At 37.9% G+C, this 19,391-nt stretch overlaps 2 protein-coding genes across 3 annotated transcripts in view; one reads left to right on the top strand and one right to left on the bottom strand.

Moving 5' to 3' along the window:
• The window catches only part of OSBPL10 (oxysterol binding protein like 10), a 184,323-nt gene extending 180,403 nt beyond the window's left edge, over positions 1-3,920 (top strand). For both annotated transcript variants that reach the window (XM_075062483.1, XM_075062484.1), the window contains exon 12: positions 1,028-3,920. In XM_075062483.1, coding sequence (XP_074918584.1) covers positions 1,028-1,072 — 45 coding nt within the window. In that variant the 3' untranslated portion in view covers positions 1,073-3,920. The remainder of the gene's footprint in view (positions 1-1,027) is intronic.
• Positions 3,921-9,231: 5,311 nt separating this feature from the next.
• The window catches only part of STT3B (STT3 oligosaccharyltransferase complex catalytic subunit B), a 92,763-nt gene continuing 82,603 nt past the window's right edge, over positions 9,232-19,391 (bottom strand). Inside the window, exons 13-16 of the mRNA XM_032784155.2 lie at positions 16,823-16,996; positions 15,391-15,504; positions 13,283-13,495; positions 9,232-10,875 (exon numbers count right to left, since the gene is read on the bottom strand). Of these exons, the coding sequence (XP_032640046.1) occupies positions 10,795-10,875; positions 13,283-13,495; positions 15,391-15,504; positions 16,823-16,996 (582 nt within the window). The 3' untranslated portion in view covers positions 9,232-10,794. The remainder of the gene's footprint in view (positions 10,876-13,282; positions 13,496-15,390; positions 15,505-16,822; positions 16,997-19,391) is intronic.

Below are 19,391 nucleotides of genomic sequence, written 5' to 3'. Positions count from 1 at the left end.
TAATGAAGTACTTCTTCACACAACACACACGCAACTTGTGGAACTCATTGCCAGGGGATGTTCTGAAGGTCAACAGTATAACTGGATTTACAAAGTGTAGATACATTAATGGAGGATAGGTCCATCAATAGCTTTAGTCACTGACAAAATTTAAAATATGCATCTAAACTACTTCAGTGTTTTTTTTAAATAGTTGGATCCATGGGCTTTAAGTGTTAGGAAACTACACCCAGAAGGGTGTGGATAATGAAATCCCGATTTCTAGCATTTTACAAACCAATTATGTATTGAAATATTTACACTATAGACTAAATGATGGTAACCCTTATTCTCGTAGTTCCCATTTACAGCCCCCATGAACAGTGGTGGGAGTTGTTTTACAGACTGAGGGTAGGACAGGATCTAATATATTCAGGCCCTTTTATGATTTTTGTGGAAGTTTGAGCAAGATATTTTTGAACCATGTTTAGTAATACTCCTGGCACCATTGATTAATTCTTTGTATGGAACGGAAACGAGGTAAAAATATTCTCTTCCTTTTGCAGATGCAGAATATGATAAAAGGCAAAGAAAATACTTGTCTTCAAAACAATTTCATATTTAAATAGGCACGGTCAAGATTTTCAAAAATAGAAAAACTAAAAAAAATCCAGTTTTTGATACGAGCACCATTGAGCTAGCAGTGCACAACTTGGAATTTTTCTAAAACATCTTTGTCAAGAAATTTTTAAGGTTTTTCATCTTCTGCTGCTGATAGTTATAAGGACTTTTTCAACATGGGTGAAACTCAGTCTACGCATGCAGTGCTGTCTGTTGTACAAAGTAAAATGTAAAAGGCTTTCACTAATACCATTTAGTTTTAGAAGTCTTACGTGTTGTTTGTAATTGTAGTTAGGTACAGGATTTTCAGACAGCCATATCTTGACAATATTCCTTTAGCTTCTGTTGAATCTATTTTAGTAGTGTGTTGTATATCTTTTTAAAAATTGAAAGGTTCGTTTGTAAAATCTCCCTAATTTTCTTACAGGGTGATGGTTGGATATACTTCAATCCCCTCTGGAAGTCCCATTGACAAGACAGAGCGCACTGTTGTGGCATAACAAACCCATCTTAGAGGCATTAAACCGATGCAGTATATAACCTTCAGGTGTCATTGAATAGTTTTCTTACAACAAGTTACAAATAAGGAGCTATATACTATGATTGATGAATCTGAAAACAGCTACAAGCTCAAGTTTATTCAACAGCCATTTTTTGTGTGTGTATATATGTATGCACACATACTGCGTGTTGATATATATATATATGTAAACACCTTATACATGCACTGACAGTGATTAAGGTCCTATTCCTTCAAACGTTATGTGCACGAAACTTCCATCGAAGTCAATGAGAGTTGTGCGTGTTGTCTGCTTGTGGGATCAGGCCCTATGTTGGCAATTAAGAATACTTTTTTTTATTAGTACAGTTTGAGGTTTTGTATTTTTCACTTTGCCAAGAATGTTTTGCACTTATAAAATGTGACTTGTCATTGGCAGTCATTCAGAGTCCGAATGGTGGTTAAATGGCTCACTTTGAGTGACCTGAGCAAGATGCATTTGGGATATTGGTTTAAGAGCATGTTTTCTGTCCTTGTGACTCACTTATAAGCATGTATTTTTTGCCATCTTATAAAAAGTAGCAATACCATTGCAAGAACCTTGTTTGTACTTATCCATTGTTCTCCTTTCTTTCTGTTTGTATTCCAAAGAAATGCTTAATATTTTGCGAGGCCATTTGTCAGCTCCTTGACCGTGGGAAAGGGGATCTGTCTGTGAAACACCACTGGCAGTGGTTATGCTAGGAAATGTCAATGTCATTAGGTGAACTTGCTTTACAGCTCATCAGTCTTGTGCATAGCTTTGAGCAGTCCTGTATTTTTGGTTCTCCTCTCTTTTTTAGGCCCAGCTGATTGCTTTGTGACATTTTCTCAGAAAATGTACTTTTACACCAGGCATTATTTGCTAACTTACTACTTCATGGTGAAATAAGGGCTTTAGTAAAGTAAAAAATAATACTGGGGCAGTGATTTGTTTTGCAATGTAAAAATCTATAGCTTGATTTTAATTTGTAAGTAAACCACTGAGAGGTGAAGAAAGTGAACTTCTAAAAATATATAGTGTATTAACGCGTAGCTGCATTTCAGTTAAAGTGAGATGTATCGATTTTCAAGAGAAATCACAGTAATGGACAAAAATGTAGTAAACTGACTTCTGCTCAGTGCTTAGTTTACTTTTATGGTGACCCTTCTAAACACCACTATATTTCTAACGAACAGTAGCATGAATGCCTAACTTTCAGTAGTACTGGATAATTTTGTGCCTTTTGTCTTTTTTCTTAATACAGCTGCTTGTAGATACTAGACAAATATATTTAGGTTGATGCATTGCTCATCTGTTCATATGTGTCTGCATTTTATGTTAGTTATTTTTAGTAGATATTAAGGTTACTTGGATAAGTCGGAAAGTTATACAGTACTCAGGTGTATATGTAATTGAATGCACCATTCATTGTTAACATGGAATTGGCCTTCAATAGATCTTTCAACTTAATGAGTTTGAGATTTCTATTAAATAGCTTGTAGTGTCCTTCATCTCTTAAAGCCACATTGTATCTGCCTGTACATACTTTTCTCTGCATATAAAAATCTTAGGTTTTTTCTTAAATGTTTTAAAACCTATTTTAAAGAAATATAGACTGTACAGGATCAGTTTTAATGTACAGAAATCTTGTTTGTAAGGAAAGCTTTATTTTTAGGTATAGTGGATGCTTTTCTGTAATTATGTCAAAATGATGCCCCTGTGATAAGAGATGAACTTACAGGTAACTTCAGAAGAATTCATATACTTTGTGGTCTGCAGGAACTCATTTATATTGCTGGGGACCACTCTTGTTTTAAAGAGGTTAGTCTGGTAAGTAACTGGAAACATTAACAAGTTATTTAGATTCCATTATGAAGAACAGTCTAAAATGCAGAATCAAACAGATCATAATTGGAGTATGCCCTCAAAACTGTAGCTTTAATTTTCTAACACCAAAGAACTTGGCCGTGCACTGATTGCAAAGAGGAATTAGAAACCTCTAACATTTGTTAGAAGTGCAGGACTGGACCTTTCCTTATTCACGGTATGACTATCAATGCTACAACGATGCTGTAGCTCTTATTTTAAGGTGAATTTTAACTAATTTTGGACTTCTGATTTATTAAGGGTTTCTTCTCTGCATGTTTATTTGTTACCACATGGTGAGACCATTTATTTGTGCTCCAATAAAACTTTTGATTGTTTTTTAATGCTATGAAGAACCCCCAGACGCCGTTACCACTATCTGCTTTCCAAAATAAATCCCATGAGGCAAGCACAGTGCTCATGTTTGAAATATCTGAATCAAAAACAGATTTCAAAAATAAATTCAGGAAGTGTCTTCACTTTATTTTTTCTGATTAATAGAATATATATTCTATGTATTACATAATGATAGGACAAGATTTTGAATATTAAGCAGTAACCAGCCTTATTCTGTAGGTTATTCCAATGTCTGTCTTGCACCTGCAAGTGAATAGTTTTTGGGTAGCCGGTGTACACTTTGAAATGTAACGTGACTCAACGTATTTCAGATCTGCCTTTTTATGCACACATGTAGAACCTATGCAATCTTTTCTTCCTTAAATAGAACTGTTCAGCTACAAAATGTACGTTTATCGTTAAAATTTTAAAATACTCTGGCAGTCACTTCTGATTAGCCTTCCTTTCCCAATTTATGTGAATTAAAATTACATAAACTGACATCACTGTCAATAAATGATTCTTTCAGTTAGTGGTTTGGATGCTGTCGCTTTCCATTGAAATATTAATTAAAATGGCACCATTTGCTCAAAGGTCTGTAGATGTACAATATTTCTTTACCACATTCAGTTGCATATGGGATCTGCTTCCATTGAAATCTTGTTTTTCTGCTGAGAATGCATGATAAACAGGAAATATTCTGTTTTAAATTAATTTTAGACTGGCTTGCTAGATATGGGGGAAGAGGTGGCAGCTAGTGGCTGGTGCAGCATCACCCAACTGCAGGTAAGGATGGGGTGTGAACTCTGCAGAGAAGCCCTGGTGATGATTCTTGCAATGGCTACAACAATTAGTCTTAATTTTCGGATAACATGGCTTTGATCAACGGGGAGACCCTTAGAAAGGATATTATCAAGGTGTATCTAGCTTCCTGAAGATCACTTTTATTCACTCGTTATACACCTCTACCTCGGTATAACGCTGTCCTTGGGAGCCAAAAAATCTTACCGCATTAGAGGTGAAACCGTGTTATACTGAACTTACTTTTATCCAGCGGAGTGCTCAGCCCCGCCCACCCGGAGCACTGCTTTACTGCATTATATACAAATTCGTGTTATATTGGGTGGTGTTATATCGAGGTAGCAGTGTATTACTAAGTGTATCTTTCTGTAAAAGAGCCTTGCCATGACTGATCCCTGTTCCTCCCATGAAACTTGATGAGTTCCTATAGATAACATTCAAACAGCAGCTCTGGATAATGGGATTTTAAAAATTTGAATTCAACACTTAAAATTTGTGTCTAAACCATTTAGTCCCTCAAATTTTGTATGATTAAAAATGTGAGGGGAGAGGAGAAAGAAGAGTTTACACAATCTAATATGAATTTTTTTTCAGTTTCACTGAACAGTTTAGATTTGAAATATTCTTCCACTGTTGAAAATCCATACACCACAGCCTTGTCCTGAGAACCAGAAAAAGAAACTGGCTGCAAAGACAACTCAACAGCACACATTGCACAGCCAGCTGCCCTTTTCAGCACATGGCTTCATTTCTGTGGTTTTGAAGATGGATATGCCTTAGGCAGACAGATGAAGCTTCTGATGTAGAGTTCCCTTGGAGCTTTTGTTCTACAGATCTAGTCTTGAGCCCTGTTCTTAGACAAAGTCTGGCAAAGCTGAGACCTCATTTGGTGGCACTGATGCTATCACAGTCTCTATTCAGTCAAGTTTATATAGAATGAACAACAGGGACAAGCAGGAGTGACACAGATTAGCTGGAGAAATCTGGTGGGAAGATCTATTCAATTTATGTTCTGATGACTTTACTCCTGAGGGAATTCTGTGCCAAAAAATTAAAAATCCTGCATCCAATATTTTAAAATTAAGCAAATTTTATTTGTCAAATAAATGTGGCTCTAGGATGGCAGTGGGGAGCACAGGCCACTGGCTGCATTGAGGTGGAAGATCACCCTGAAGCCTCCACCAGTACAGGGACTGGGCAGTAAGGCTGCCCCTGACATAAGGCAAGGGCTGAGCCTGCCCCTCTGCTCCAGGTGCACCAGGTGCGAGCAAGCAGGCAGGCTCAGCCCAGCAGAATCCAAGTGTGGGGCAATCTGGATGCACAGGGGCTCAGTGGTGGTTCCAGGTGCAGAGGTAATGGAACTCTGCAGGGGATCCAGGTAGTGGTTGAGGCCTGGTGGGGGGTGGGGGTCGAGTGCTGGGGGCTTGATGGGGTGAGGGTCCAGGTGCAGCTGGTTGGGGATCAGTGGGATGGGGGTCTGGGTGTGGGACTTGTCAGGGCAAGGGTTCAATGACCCTGCTGGGGGGAGGGATAGCTCAGCAGTTTGAGCATTGGCCTGCTAAACCCAGGGTTGTGAGTTCAATCCTTGAGGGGGCCATTTAGGGATCTGGGGTAAAAATCTGTCTGGGGATTGATCCTGCTTTGAGCAGGGGGTTGGACTAGATGACCTCCTTCCAACCCTGATATTCTGTGATTCTATGCTTAATTGGGGAGCCCCAGCTGCTGCTGAAGGGACAACTCATGCCAGGCTCCTGCTTCCTTTATCCCCCTTTCTTCTCCACCCTCCTCCCCTCCCCTCCCACATTTCCCCCACCGCTCCATTGCACAGAAAACAGGAGGGCTCCCACCACACAGAAAGGGAGCGCAACTGGCACTAGGACCCAGCAGGTGGTGGTTAGCTGCAGTCAGCAGAGCTGAGACATACAGCCTTCTTCAGCAGGGCAGTGGCATGTAACCCTGTGTGCCTCCAATGCCTCATCTGTTTGGAGGGGGCAATCCCTGCCCCAAAACTGCACCCATGGGAAGCACAGGAATTCTGCAGCCATGCAGTCCTGCTTGACTATGTTCAGCAAAAGATGTCCCTGTTCAGTGTGCTTCTGCACCATTCCAAATCTTTGCACAAAGTGTATTCTTTGAACTCCCTGCAGTCCAGTTAGTCTTACACGTTACCGGGATAGATTTCTTGGCAAATGCTCTGTTGCTTTGTGGCCCACCAGTGTGTCTTTGCCTGTTCTGGCATGTTGGTGCCTGTGCAGGCATTTGGTGTGCTTACTTATTCTTAGCACTTACATGCCTCAGATTTCTGGTACTTGCTAGGTATATTTGTGTTTTAGTTGTTGCCTCAGTTTTTGTGCTTTACTGCTCCTGAGGTTGCTCTCTTTTTTTCTTGGTGTACTGGTGACTGAGTTAAGACGTTTCTGTGCCTTGTAATTTTCAGATCTTTTAGCATGTTGTCTCAGTGCAGGAAAAAAGTTTCATGCTTTTTAAATACTCTGTTCTTCAGACACATTTGAAATAGGAAAGCAGGCCACTTATCTTTAAACCATGTTACAGTGTGGCAGAACTTTGAACAGATAGATGCTATTAATTGCTTTTACCTTTGCATTCAGTGTGTTAGGTAGGGGGCCCTAAAACTGCTTGTAGATGTCACACTATGCACTGAAGAAAGATGGGAGAGCACTGTCCTTGAGGCACTCGATTCTAGGTTCCTGTAAGTTGAGCTTGAAACCAAGCTTCAAACCAATGCTTCAGAAAGGTAAAACCTCCACGACTAAGCCTGAGTACATCAAGACAAGCCGTGTCTTGGAGTTCTATTGATGCAGCTGTGTCCTGAGAACAGAGTTCCTAATGCAGGAAATGATGGCCATTGAAGCAGCTTCAGTGCACTGAGGAAATATCAGTTCTCCAAGCCCTCTTCTCAATTCCAGCTGTTTGGGTAGGAATAGGCCAAGCAGTGGTGGAGAATACTTGGACTCAAATCGGCCAAAGGATTCATCTGATTCCGAATGCATGTTTGTTATGGAAGTGCATTAAGACAGCAAAAACTTACAAGGGAAGAGCCTTTCCAGTTTTGGCAGATTTCCAAGAAAGCTGCTTGAGCTGAAACTGGGCAAGATTTTTATCTATGAGCCATGCCTAAGGTATGTGAGCCAAAAACCTGTGCCCAAGGTGGTTGTTTTGGACCAGCGGCTGACAGGTGAGGCACAGCTAGCTAGTCTTGAAGGGGGTAGAGCACATTTCTTAACTCCAGATAACAACTACCCCTTGCCCAGTCTTCCCATGATGTCTTTGCTCAAGGAGTGACCAGCTGCAATTATGATACCGTGCCCTAGAATCTTGACCTATGATGTTGGGATTTATTCAGAATCCCCCTTTGGCTTTTCACCACGGGGACTGCCATCCTTGAAGGCTTGGTAATCTGTGACGCAGTAGCCAGGTGAAGCTTCGAAAGGCTCGACCCTGGAAAATTTACATCTGCAACACACATAGCAGGAGCTTAAGCTAATGCATACTGGTCTGCCATTAGGTTCGGATGCCCTGTACTGCTGATGCATGCCACAGTGGTGAGTTCTGTTGCCTCAAGGGTGGACAGTTGCAGATTTGCCTGGTGGCAGACTTTTAGGTTCCATGCGGAGGATGGCAGCCTTTCATGTCAATGACTGACAAACGGAACAGCTCTCCACACTCTGTAGTCAACCACAGACCCAGCAGCTGAAGTATGTTATTCAGCAAGTGTAAGAAATCAAACAGATTTTAAAATGTTTGTTTAATCACTCCACCATTACACTAGTACTTGGCAAGAACCTCCCCAGTGGAGGCAGATGAAGTATTTTATCCATCCCGTTCCCTAGCTGCCCCATCATGTGTGCTGAGTGATGTTTTCAGAAATCCTGTAATTCTGCAGATAAACAGTTTTCACCTACCATCCCTCAGAATTTTGGAGGTGATTAATCATACATTTTGAATTAGCCCCCAGCACAATAGGTGCAATTCAAAGAAGTGAGTAGAAGGTAGTATATTTATATGCAACATGATGGTATGGAAATGCTGGTAGCTGACATGGTTTGTTTTCAGCTACACTACCACTTCCTACCATTGAAAAAGAACAGATGGCTTACTTATTAAGGAATGTGTACCACTGAAGGAAGTGAAAATCAAAAATTCTGACATCATAATATTTTCAAGTAAGTAGAATTACAGGTAAGTAGGTTTCCCCTTCCCTTATCACCAGCATGGAGCTGGCTCACTTGCTGCTGGTGCTTAGCATAGATTCCTTAATGTATTTATAAATTTTTCTATAACAAGCACCATAGCAGCTGAACATCTCATTAATTTTCAATCTAATTGCAGAACGAGGATAAGAAACTGAGCAAACTCTGAGACTTGCTTAAAGTCGTACAGGAAGTCTATCAGATTTAGGCACAGAACCAGGATATTCAAGTTCAGTGCCTTAACAGGATTGTCTGTCTTTCTTCAGATGGCAAACTGTAAAGCTCAAGCTATGTGTCTCTTATAAATATGCATGTGTAGGGAAAGATGATAGCTGCTCCCTGAAGACATTTTTAATAGCAATTCACAGAGGGTTCTACAATTTTGTGACCTTTCTAGAATAGACTTAACTTGGGAAGGAACATGGTTAAATTACTAGGGATTACTGTGGCTTCACTGAAGCAGTAATAGCAGCTCTGACAATCCTCCCACTGTGCACTTTGGGAAGTGGAGTAGTCTTTATGACCAAGTAAGGTTACTTAAATATTTTTTGAAGAACACAGAATTTGAGAACAAAGGCTTTAGAGCATTGTTAAAGCAGGCCCAAGTTTACTGATTGAGGCAAAAAGGATGAAGTAACATGTTTCAGAATAGGCAACTTTTTTCTTCTTAATCCTGTGGTGAACTCAGTGCAGACACAGACTATACTATGATCTCAAATGTAGAATTATACCTTCACTGAAAGGATTAAATTAGTGGAAGTGTCTCTTTGACATGCTGTTTAATCAAATTGTAATAATCTTACATTTTAATCTTCTCTAGTGGGCCAAAGGATTTATGCTAGTAGAAAAGCACCAATTTTTCACATTCATTTTAAGAGCAAAAATGACAGGACACCTTAACACAAAACTTGAATTAACTTTATTTTCCCCTATAGTTAACAACTGGTCTGCATTGAGCTTTAAAGCAACAAAGTAAAATGAAATCTCAAAAGGGCAAAGGGTCAGAAATCCAGAATTTTTAGTTTTGTGAAAATGTTGCAGCTGTAGTATTGGTCTGTTAAAGAACCATTAAGCTCAAAAAGGAGTTTATAAATCAAAAAATATTCTACACCTTGGGAAAAATCAGCAGTAACATTCTCACTGAATATTGTAAATTTACATTTTCTTCATGAAAGGTACATACTATTCTGCATTTTACACCAATACTTCTGGTGTAAATTAGATTTGCTTATATAAAAATGAGTTGCATCCTGTGGCAGGAAAAGAAACAGCAAAAACCCTCTCTTTCACTTAATTTTTCAACAGTTTCCTATAGCTGGAAAGTGAACATGTTCAATCTCCATTTGTATTTTAGTGCATTTAATTTGACAGTTGTCACTTTAAAAAAAATATAAAAGAAAGCAAATAACACTAAAGCAGAAGTTTCATCAACTGATTAAGCACCCTAAATAAAAATGCAGAGAAACACAATCCTTTCCCAAAAAAACCCCCAAAACCCTCACCTACCCTCACAAAAAAAGGTAGGTTGGGGTTTATAAACCCTCTCTCTCCAAATAACCACAGAAAGGGGATTTTGTATACTTGTCAACTTTTTTTTTAAATTTAAAAAAGGTGTATTTGTTTTACCATGTAAACATTTCACAGAATTAGTTTAACTTTAGTTCTGAAACACCAGCTGTTGTAGTGCTCAGTAGTATTCATTAATGTTGCTTCAAATTTTCAGAAGGATACAAATTTAGCCCTTATATCTGTTATACAAGATTTGTGCTGTGTAAGGCAGCAATACTGCAATTGTTTTTTTAACAAAAGCAGCCTGTTCAATTTAAACTTATCCAAGTACTGTAATATGTCCAGTTATTTCTGAAAATGTAGCTTGCCTCTTATAGTCCAGACCAAAAAATTTACAACAGAAAAAGTACATTTAATGAACCTATGTAAATAAATACTAGAAGGGAGAGTAATCTGTTTTTTCTAATAGCTGAATTACAAAGATCACCATAGTCTCTTAATTGTTTTTAAAAAAATCAACAGGTTGGAAAAACATCACTTTACAGATTTCGCCATTCCAGTTTACATTACATATTGCTTATTCAGCTGAAGTATATTTTATTTTTTAAAAAATTGACGAGTATGCATGTGCCAAGGACCAAATTAGAGGGTTCTTTGGTGCAATCAGTCCAAATTCTCAACAGATTTGAAGGATAATATGTACCAAGAAACAAAAATCTGCTGCTAGACTTGGACAGCAGCTCTGTCTTGCTTCACATTACAAATCTAAAACAGCTGTTCTCAATAAGCCAACATTTTTTAAATCAGACATTGCCTGAAAATTTTGTACAATAATCTGGACCAATGATGGTTCTGTACCCTCATGTTGCTGTGAAACATGAGTTGAGCTAAAGGCAAAGACTGGTTATCTCAAGGACAACTGCTTCGTATTAGCAATCAGAACAGTGTATTTAAACTGTCTTCCTGTTGGGTCTCTTGCCTCTCTTTAAAATTAGTTTATTCTTAATGTAGCCCCGCTTCCTTTTGGCAGTCTAAAAAGAAAAACAGAATACATTGTATTAGTTAATTATAATGCTCTAGAATTTACACGGTAATGCTATGCTTCAATCTTTGGACTTTTTTTTTTTAAAAGTAAATTTAGATATTGGGCCAAAACTACTTCATATTGTCCTTTTATTTTAAAACTGTTAAACATATGGCAGACTAGCCTCAGGCTACTACTTTAATAAAACCCAAACAAACCCAACATCCTCCCCTTTCACAAAGTTATATGAAAAGCTATTTGTTGCAAGATCCACAAGTCCATCAGCTGTGCTGATGTTAATAAGAGCAAAGATTCTAATTCAGCTTGATTAAGGACACAAAGAGCAAAAATGACATATAGAACAGGGGAGAATGTTAGTCTCAAACTTGGAAAGGAAAAGTTTCCAGAGAACTGAGTATTGGGTAACAAGAGTTTTCATCTTTGTAAGGATGACCTGGTTAAGTCTATCACTCACAGAACTGTAGTTTAGTGTAAACAGAACATAACTTATTACTGATGGACTGTATTAGAGCAACTACTAATTTATTCCTTGAAAGCATACAGATGTTAACATGCACAGGATATGGAAGTTCTAGCCTTTTTATCCCGCACAATCAGTTTTTGAGCCTGAGCTGGGCCCTAAGATGACATTAAATGAGCAAAGAGAGCTATTTAATTTTCTATTTGATGTCCCAAATTTTAGGCTAGGCAGATACTTATTTTAATGAAAGGACTAAGTTATTTTCATTGTATTTATATCTATGGGAGACCATAAACAGTCAGATTGTGTATTTAATTTGTCCGAAAGAACAGACTACGAAGTGCGGCTGCTTCAGCGCATTCTATATGCAATTTGCTTTTCAGGCTGACCTGAAAGCCACTGACAATGGGAAATAGAAACTACAACCCTTTAAGAGCTTGATTGTAACATTTAGAGTGCACCTTTCATTTTACCAAGGGTTATGACAAGTATACATATAAATTCATCTACTACTGATAACTATGTAACCATGCACAGGCACTCTACATAACAGCTTAAGCTAATATATATTGAATTTTCAGGGGTTCATGTGGACAGAATAATTTTGCAAGTTGGAGGCTGGCCAGGAAGATACTGCTCATATAGTTACAAAAGATCCTTTTAAGGCTTTATCTAGACACCTGGCTGCATTAGCAACCTGCTGGTTCACTGATAATTAATGGAGACATTTATACAGTATGTAGAATTTACATCTCATATCCAAATGCTGACCATACTTTTATCCTGTCTTAGCTTGAGAGCAAATAGGTTGGAATACAGCTGCCAGAAGTATGGTTAGGATTAGTAACAACAGGGGACTTCAGAAGCTGTCATACCATAACTATGTCAATACTACAACTTGAATTTCAGGTGTTCAAGTGCAATTCGCACTTTATAGTAAAGTTTAAACTGAAAGAACGAAGGTCCAGGCCCCTGGCAATGAAGGCCAATTCAAAATATTCATGTTTAGCATTAAATTATGACTTCTGCTCTAAAGGCAAGTTATCAATTACCAGTGAAATGGTTCAAAACAGATTCCTCTCTACCAATCCAATTACAGTCTAATTGGACCATGCCATCAAAGCACCTTAGAGACACTGGTGAAATCTGTTCAAACATTTTGTATCCATAAAGTATCCTTAATAATTGTATGTCATGCACTAGTTTAATAGTGGTCCTATCACTGTTCACTTGACAAGATTTGAGACTCCTACTTGGGATAAATCACTGCATATCACAGGGCTGCTAGCAGCTGCTTTGAAAGATTTTTCCTTTCATTTCCTCTGCAACACCCTACTCCCCCCCAACACTCCACTATAATAGACAAATAACACACCAAGACCAAAAGATGAAATGAGTTTTAAAAAAAAGGAACATTTTAAGTGAGATGATTTCAAAGAGTAAGAAGCCAGACACTTAAGTTCCATCAACAAAAGGTTCAGATTTAATTTATTTCATACAAAAATGTCATTTTGAAACTTCTGGGCATCACTATTTACAAACAGGTTCAGAAAGCAACTTCTACATTATTTTTTACTTGGTGAGCCAGTTACTGAAACATGACTGATGGACTTTGGAGAGTATACTTCAATTTACATGAAGCTGTTTAAGATTTGTAACAGCCAGTAACACAGAATATTGCCAGTTAGCAACACTGTCTAAATAAATAAATAAATAAAAATCTAGTCTTGTGTCTTCACATGCTCACAGGTTAAGCAGACAGTAAATTAACAATTACCAGCAGGCAGGTCTGATATTGGAGACTAATATGAATGAACCGATCATAAAAAGATCTGGCTAGTGGAAATATATAACTCACCAGCTATGTGATTTATTGTAAAAAACAAAAAAAACAGTTTGTTGCCCCTTTTGAGTTACTTCACTGGGAACCCACCTTCTTTGACAAATACTTCTGTTTTGGTAAAATGTTGGTTACTCTAGGTTTATGGTCCAATGTCTCTCTGTTGTCTAGTTCTTTCACTTTGTATATTCTTACAAGCCAATGCTCTGATGTAAAGGCTTCCTCCAAATGTTTGAATTTAATGTCCTTGTTGCCGATCTCAGCATTGCGTGTGCGATCAAATCCTGGTGGTGTCCGAAAATCCAGCTATAAAATTAATGTTACACATCAGTTTGGAAAAAAATATGCAACGCATCACTGCAAACTGAGCTGTGCTCCACATGTAACCATTCCCTGGGCTAGACCTAAACTGCTTTAGTGGGGAAAATAATCTGAAGAGAATATTTTCTGTGCAATGTCATTACTGTTCAGAAAATCTTGAAGCCACGGCTTTTTGTTAGTCAGCAAAACTAGACTCAAGTAGTTCTGACAACTGGAGAGGAAACTGATCAAATGACTGATACTTGTACTATGTCTTCTGCCTTATGACCCAAGTCATCGGTGTCAGTGGCGAGTCTTATTGTTCTATTTCCTTTCTGAATAAGGAAATGACAGGAGACCATGAATGTCCAAAGTGCAAGAGCCGTGGTACCTTATAAACATGGATGCTTTCTCTCTCTGTCCTCTCTTTACAATGAAAATGCTGCATGGAAGAATATGAAACTACACATCCAAACTTCCTTGCGTTGGCTCTATAAGCCAAAGTCAGTCCTGAAGTTAAACAGGCATAAGGCCCACTGATCTCAGAGTTCTACCCACTTATATGAATAAGGAATTTAGTGTCGTGTATCAGATATGGAAGGGCACTCAAAAGGGGAACAGGAAAACAAGAATAGAAAGTTTTATGGACTTAAAACAAGGCAAGTAGCAGATGGGAAAAATGGAAAACGAAAGCATGAATGAATAACTAAGATCAATAAACTTTATTCACAGATGTAAACCTTAATTTATGCTAAATGTCATTCCAATGGAGTGGTGGGAGGAGAAACAGCTATCAAACAAATGGTTCAGACACATTTGTGAGAATTAGGTGAAGCCTTTAGGTCTTAGTAAGGTGCCAATGTGACCCTTAGCATCAAAGTCTGGGGAAGAGAACAGGTAATTTATTTGTTTAAGCACAGTTCCACATAAATGAAAAACTGTGGCATAAAAAGAATAACTTCAAGTGTAACTCTTCAGCAAGATTACTGCTTACAGTGAATAACTAAATTCAAAGGTATGCCTGAGGAAACAGAGATGAATATAAAGCAGCAGCAAAGGGTCCAAGATAAAGTCTACAGAACAGCACTAGTACTGCTAGAGCAAATTAAAGATTACATACCATGGTAATAATTTTTTGTAAAAGTGTGACATTAGCTTTGCAAATTAAGATAGTACTGATTTCAATCTCTTCACTAGCAGAATGAAAGCTAACATTCAATAAAAAAATCTCATCAAGATGACAACAATTTTCTTGGCTTGGTGTCAAATTCAAATTCAATAAAAAGGGGGTTTTATTTAGCAATGGCATAACCTCTTCTCCAAGACATTTCCATTCTCGTGCAGTTCAAGTTCCATTTGAAGTGATTCAGTTCCATACTTCATTACCTTTCTTCAGTGCCCATTTGTGTAGTATTGGATTACAAATAAGAAATCTCAATTAACCAAATTAACAAATGGCAGATTTTTATACTTTCAGAGATGCTAGTGATAACCTTATTCTTCCGAAGTTGACGTAATCTCATCTCCCAGGGAACTGTATTCTCCAGTGGTGGAAACTGATGTAGGAATTCATTTTAGCCCAAACAAATATTTGGATCTGAAAGGCAATTCTGCAACTCTCTATGCCACATGGTCCTAGCAGACAGTTTATAGGTGTCAAACAACAGATGCTACTGAGAGGTCTTTCTACAAGCAAATGTTTTCAATACCATTTAGAATAACTGTAGAGAGCTAGCAGAATCCTGTGTACCTAGAACTTGACAGACACATATCAGGGGTTTTAATAAGGGACTGATAAATGACAGGGGGCTGGTGCTGACATTGAACAAGCAAACTACAGATGACTGACAAGAGCTGAAAAAACCCTGTAATTAAGTGGAAAAGTTCCAGATACCACTAACCTGCATTTCTCCAAATCTGTAATAGGACATTTTATACATGAGGCAGTTCAGCAATGTTGGAGAACCTGCCTTGTCTACGCGGAATTCTCCCTGTGGAGTGAAGTAGTCACTTTCCTAAAAAAAACAAAAAAAAAACAACAAAAAACCAACAAGGAAGTCTCATTCTCTCTTCCACGAGACTCACAATGATGGGATTTGATAAAGTGTGTAAACTATTTTCTGTATTTTAAATATACATATGAGGGAAGTTGTCTTTTAAACAGAAAGTGAGGCTCAACTTAACTATAGCATAACAGCTGTGTAACTAAGACACAGAGGTTGTGCACCATCAGTTTTACTGAACAAATTCACCCGCTAGCTGACATGATCTCGGTAATCCATTTATTGTATGTAAATATACATGACTTGTTTTTGCAAGTATTTCTATAGTAAACAGTTCTTGGAGAACACCAATATTCTGATCTATTGACCAAATAAGATGTATAATTTAGTTGAGATCTACCAGAATTAGTACTTTATGCACCTGAACTACTATTAACTATTCTGGAATAACATAACTAGGTTTGTAGCTATTGTGATATAAGCATGAACTATAGGTTGTATATACAACACACTTGAAACCACACATTTTAACATTTAGGAAATGGAATTGTTGATTGTGTAGAATAAATTAAAAAAAAAGTCAAGCAAAGGCCTGTGGTTACTGTCCCTGGACATGTGCTTGAATTGTAACTAACTGAGCAGATTGCCCCCTTACATCTGCTCACTTTACAACATTTTATTTTGTCTACTAAGACTGTTGCTTGTCTACTCTTGCAATATTCAAGAACTGCAGAACTAGCATCTTGATTTAGAAACTGTGGATATTCCCCTACCCTACAATATAAGTAAAATCCTTCTACTTTCCTATTAGCTCATAGTTCAGTGTGGTAGAAATTCATTTCCTGGAACTGTAGTACAAAAACTAAAAACCCAGCTCCCTAACAGTAACTATTTAAATGTTCAGAATATCCCTTGGTGATTCAGTTCAAAGCTCAATGGTCACACTGTGACCCACACAGGCTATTACAGAAGATATCCTGTGCTTTCAGTAAGAGTTTTCAATTCCACAGATGAAACATACTAAAAAATGTAAAATTTTGAAATGACTGACCCTTCAAGACCATATATACTGAAAGACAGCAGACTATCACTCTCTGCCATCCAAACATGAAGGAAGAACCCTAAAAAACCATATGATTTAACACATTTTATCAAATAAAATGGTAATAAAATATATAGATTTCCCCCTTGTAATAAGGTCACACCATTTTAGTTAATTATGGAATTCGAGGTAAGATATTGCCATATGGTACCAAAAATGGATCTAACAAATACTGTATTTTGCCAGGGACACACTACTCCTAGATTTGTTGTTTACATTTCCACTTACCCGGATATCTTTGGGATGCTCGCCCTCTGCTATTCTCACCATCCACAAGAACTTGTTGATATCATCACCAGAGTAGCCAATCACACCTCCAAAAATAATTAAAACATAATCCACATCCAGACTCCTCATGATCTCATATGCTGCTGTCTCATTTGATGACATTGCTTTTCCCACCTACAATATTACAGGCACAAATATCTTAGCATCTGTACAATTGCTTACCAGCAAGCTGAAGGTCCAGATCCTCAGGTGATGTAAATAACTGTAGCTCTATTGAAGTCAGTGGAGCTACACCACTTAACACAAACTGAGGCTCTGGTCCAAAACACATGCATTTACCCTTCACCGACCTTGTTCATCTCATTCTGTATAAAGAAAACCCATTACGCCTCCATTTATTTGGAAACTGAAGAACCCAATCCCTATGAAAATTATTTTATTCTTCATGGGAAAAATCAGTGTCTGCTGGACTGAGCTTTACAGTATATAGGACAGTTATACAACTTTTTTTGCTCTTCTACTGCTTCTTCAAACCACATTTGAATTGCCAACAGATAAAGGAGATGCTGTCTGGCAGGGTGGCCCAGTGCACAATGAAAAATATTTTTTAAAAGTTGTGATAACTTCAACAGAAATTCTTTAAAGCGCAACTTAATTTTCCATTTTTCACTTTCATTGAGTTCATTGTGTCTACATAACCAAAAGGCAGAGAAGGGCAGAAATGCATGTGTCTCTCTCTTTCTTTTCGCTTTCTGTTCTCCCCTATTAGATTTACAGAGTGGAGTCATTTAGGTTTTAAAAAAACACAAAACAAAACAAAAAAATCACCGAGACAAGCTCTTCAAGTTCAAACACTACAGATATGTTTTAGGTCAAAAGGTAATATATGGGGAAGAAAATAAAGTTTATTAACCATAGCCAGAATCTCTCATATAACAGTTGTTTTTCCACAGATTTTTTTTTTTTTTTTTTTTTAAAACAAAAACAGACTGGAGATAGAGAAGATACACTTACAAGGTCAACACCTGCACCACTTTCATTTACTGTTGAGCTTCCTAAATTTAAAGTATAGCAATACATCACTAAGATATACATTACTATGGCAACTGTTTTATGTGCAAATTCCTTATGTTAAAATACATCAAAAATTAAAATTTAAAGAATGTTGTTAAGTCAACGACTTAAAGCTAGGAAATGCCAGACTTATGGTGACCCATGCAACATTAAATTTGGCCTTCTAATGCATATACGTTATGATACAATCTTTAATTACATGGTCATATACTATTTTTTCCACAGGACCCTTCATTCAGAGAATGGGCTGTTATCCAGTGTGTGGATCTAAGCCTTTTCTCTCTCTCCACCCTCTCTCTCCACAACTATTCAAACTCTGGACTGAATACAGAATAGTTAATATCCACATGGGTGATTTCTATTATGCTCTCCCCATAGTATCTGAGTTCTTCACAAACAGTTCTTTACCACACCGCTGTGAAATTGGATGGTAGTATCTCCATTTTACAGGAGAGAACTAAGGCACAAAGATTACAGCTGAAGATTAGCACAACACAGTATCAAAGCACACATTAGATTAAGAACTGGTTAAATCAACAGATCTCAAAGATTTGTATCAATGGGGGATCATATAATGGGGGGAGTTTCTAGTCACCTTCTGCAGGGATTGGTACTAGGTCTGATGCTATTCAACATTTTCATCAAGAATCTGTAGTAAATATAAAATCACTGCTGATAAAATTTGTAGATGACAAAGATTGGCAGAATGGTAAAGAATGATAAAGACAGGACAGTCAAATCAAGTGATATGGATTGCTTGGTAAGATGGGCCCATTCAAACAAAACGTGTTTTAATACAGTCAAATGCAGAAGTTACACATATAAGAGCAAGGAATGCAGGCCATACCTACAGAATGGGGGACTATATCTTGGAAAGCAGTGAGTTTGAAAAGGATCTGCCAGTCTAGCTCCAGCTGTTTCACACTGGGCATCCAGAAAACAAGGAACATATAACTAGGATCAACTATGCATATATTTATTCAGTCACTTGTCCTGCACCACACAGGAACTCTGTGGTAGGGGAAAGGATAGAATCCAAGTCTCTAGAGTGGCAGGCAACCTCTATAACCATAAAACCATCCTTCCTGTTCCTGCAATCCCCCGCCTCATTCGCTCCACACCAACTACTGCAATAAATGTCCTGTGGGAAAAAATAGCATGTGATCATGTAATTAAAGATTGTATAATGCATGGCATCTGACCTGGAAAATCTGAGCCCTAACAGTTAAAGTTTGGAAAAGTTAAACACAAATGAAAATAAGGTCTTATTTAAAGGTCTGACAGGAATGTTAGGCAACCTTAACTATAGGCAGTGCTACCAGCTCCACCTATAATACAGGACTTAAAATTTCTACTCATCTGAGATGTAGGGAATGAATATTTTTATATTAACAAGGTCCGCGCCAGATGTTGAGGAACCAGGACAATCTGACGATAAGTGGGCTACTGGAACAAACCATTCATGGACGAGACAAGAGAACCTGGAATTGATGGA

Source organism: Chelonoidis abingdonii, chromosome 2 (assembly GCF_003597395.2).
Source record: "Chelonoidis abingdonii isolate Lonesome George chromosome 2, CheloAbing_2.0, whole genome shotgun sequence".
Classification (NCBI taxonomy): domain Eukaryota; kingdom Metazoa; phylum Chordata; order Testudines; family Testudinidae; genus Chelonoidis; species Chelonoidis abingdonii.
The sequence above is the reverse complement of the archived record's forward strand: the minus strand, read 5'-3'. Positions and strand labels throughout refer to the sequence as shown.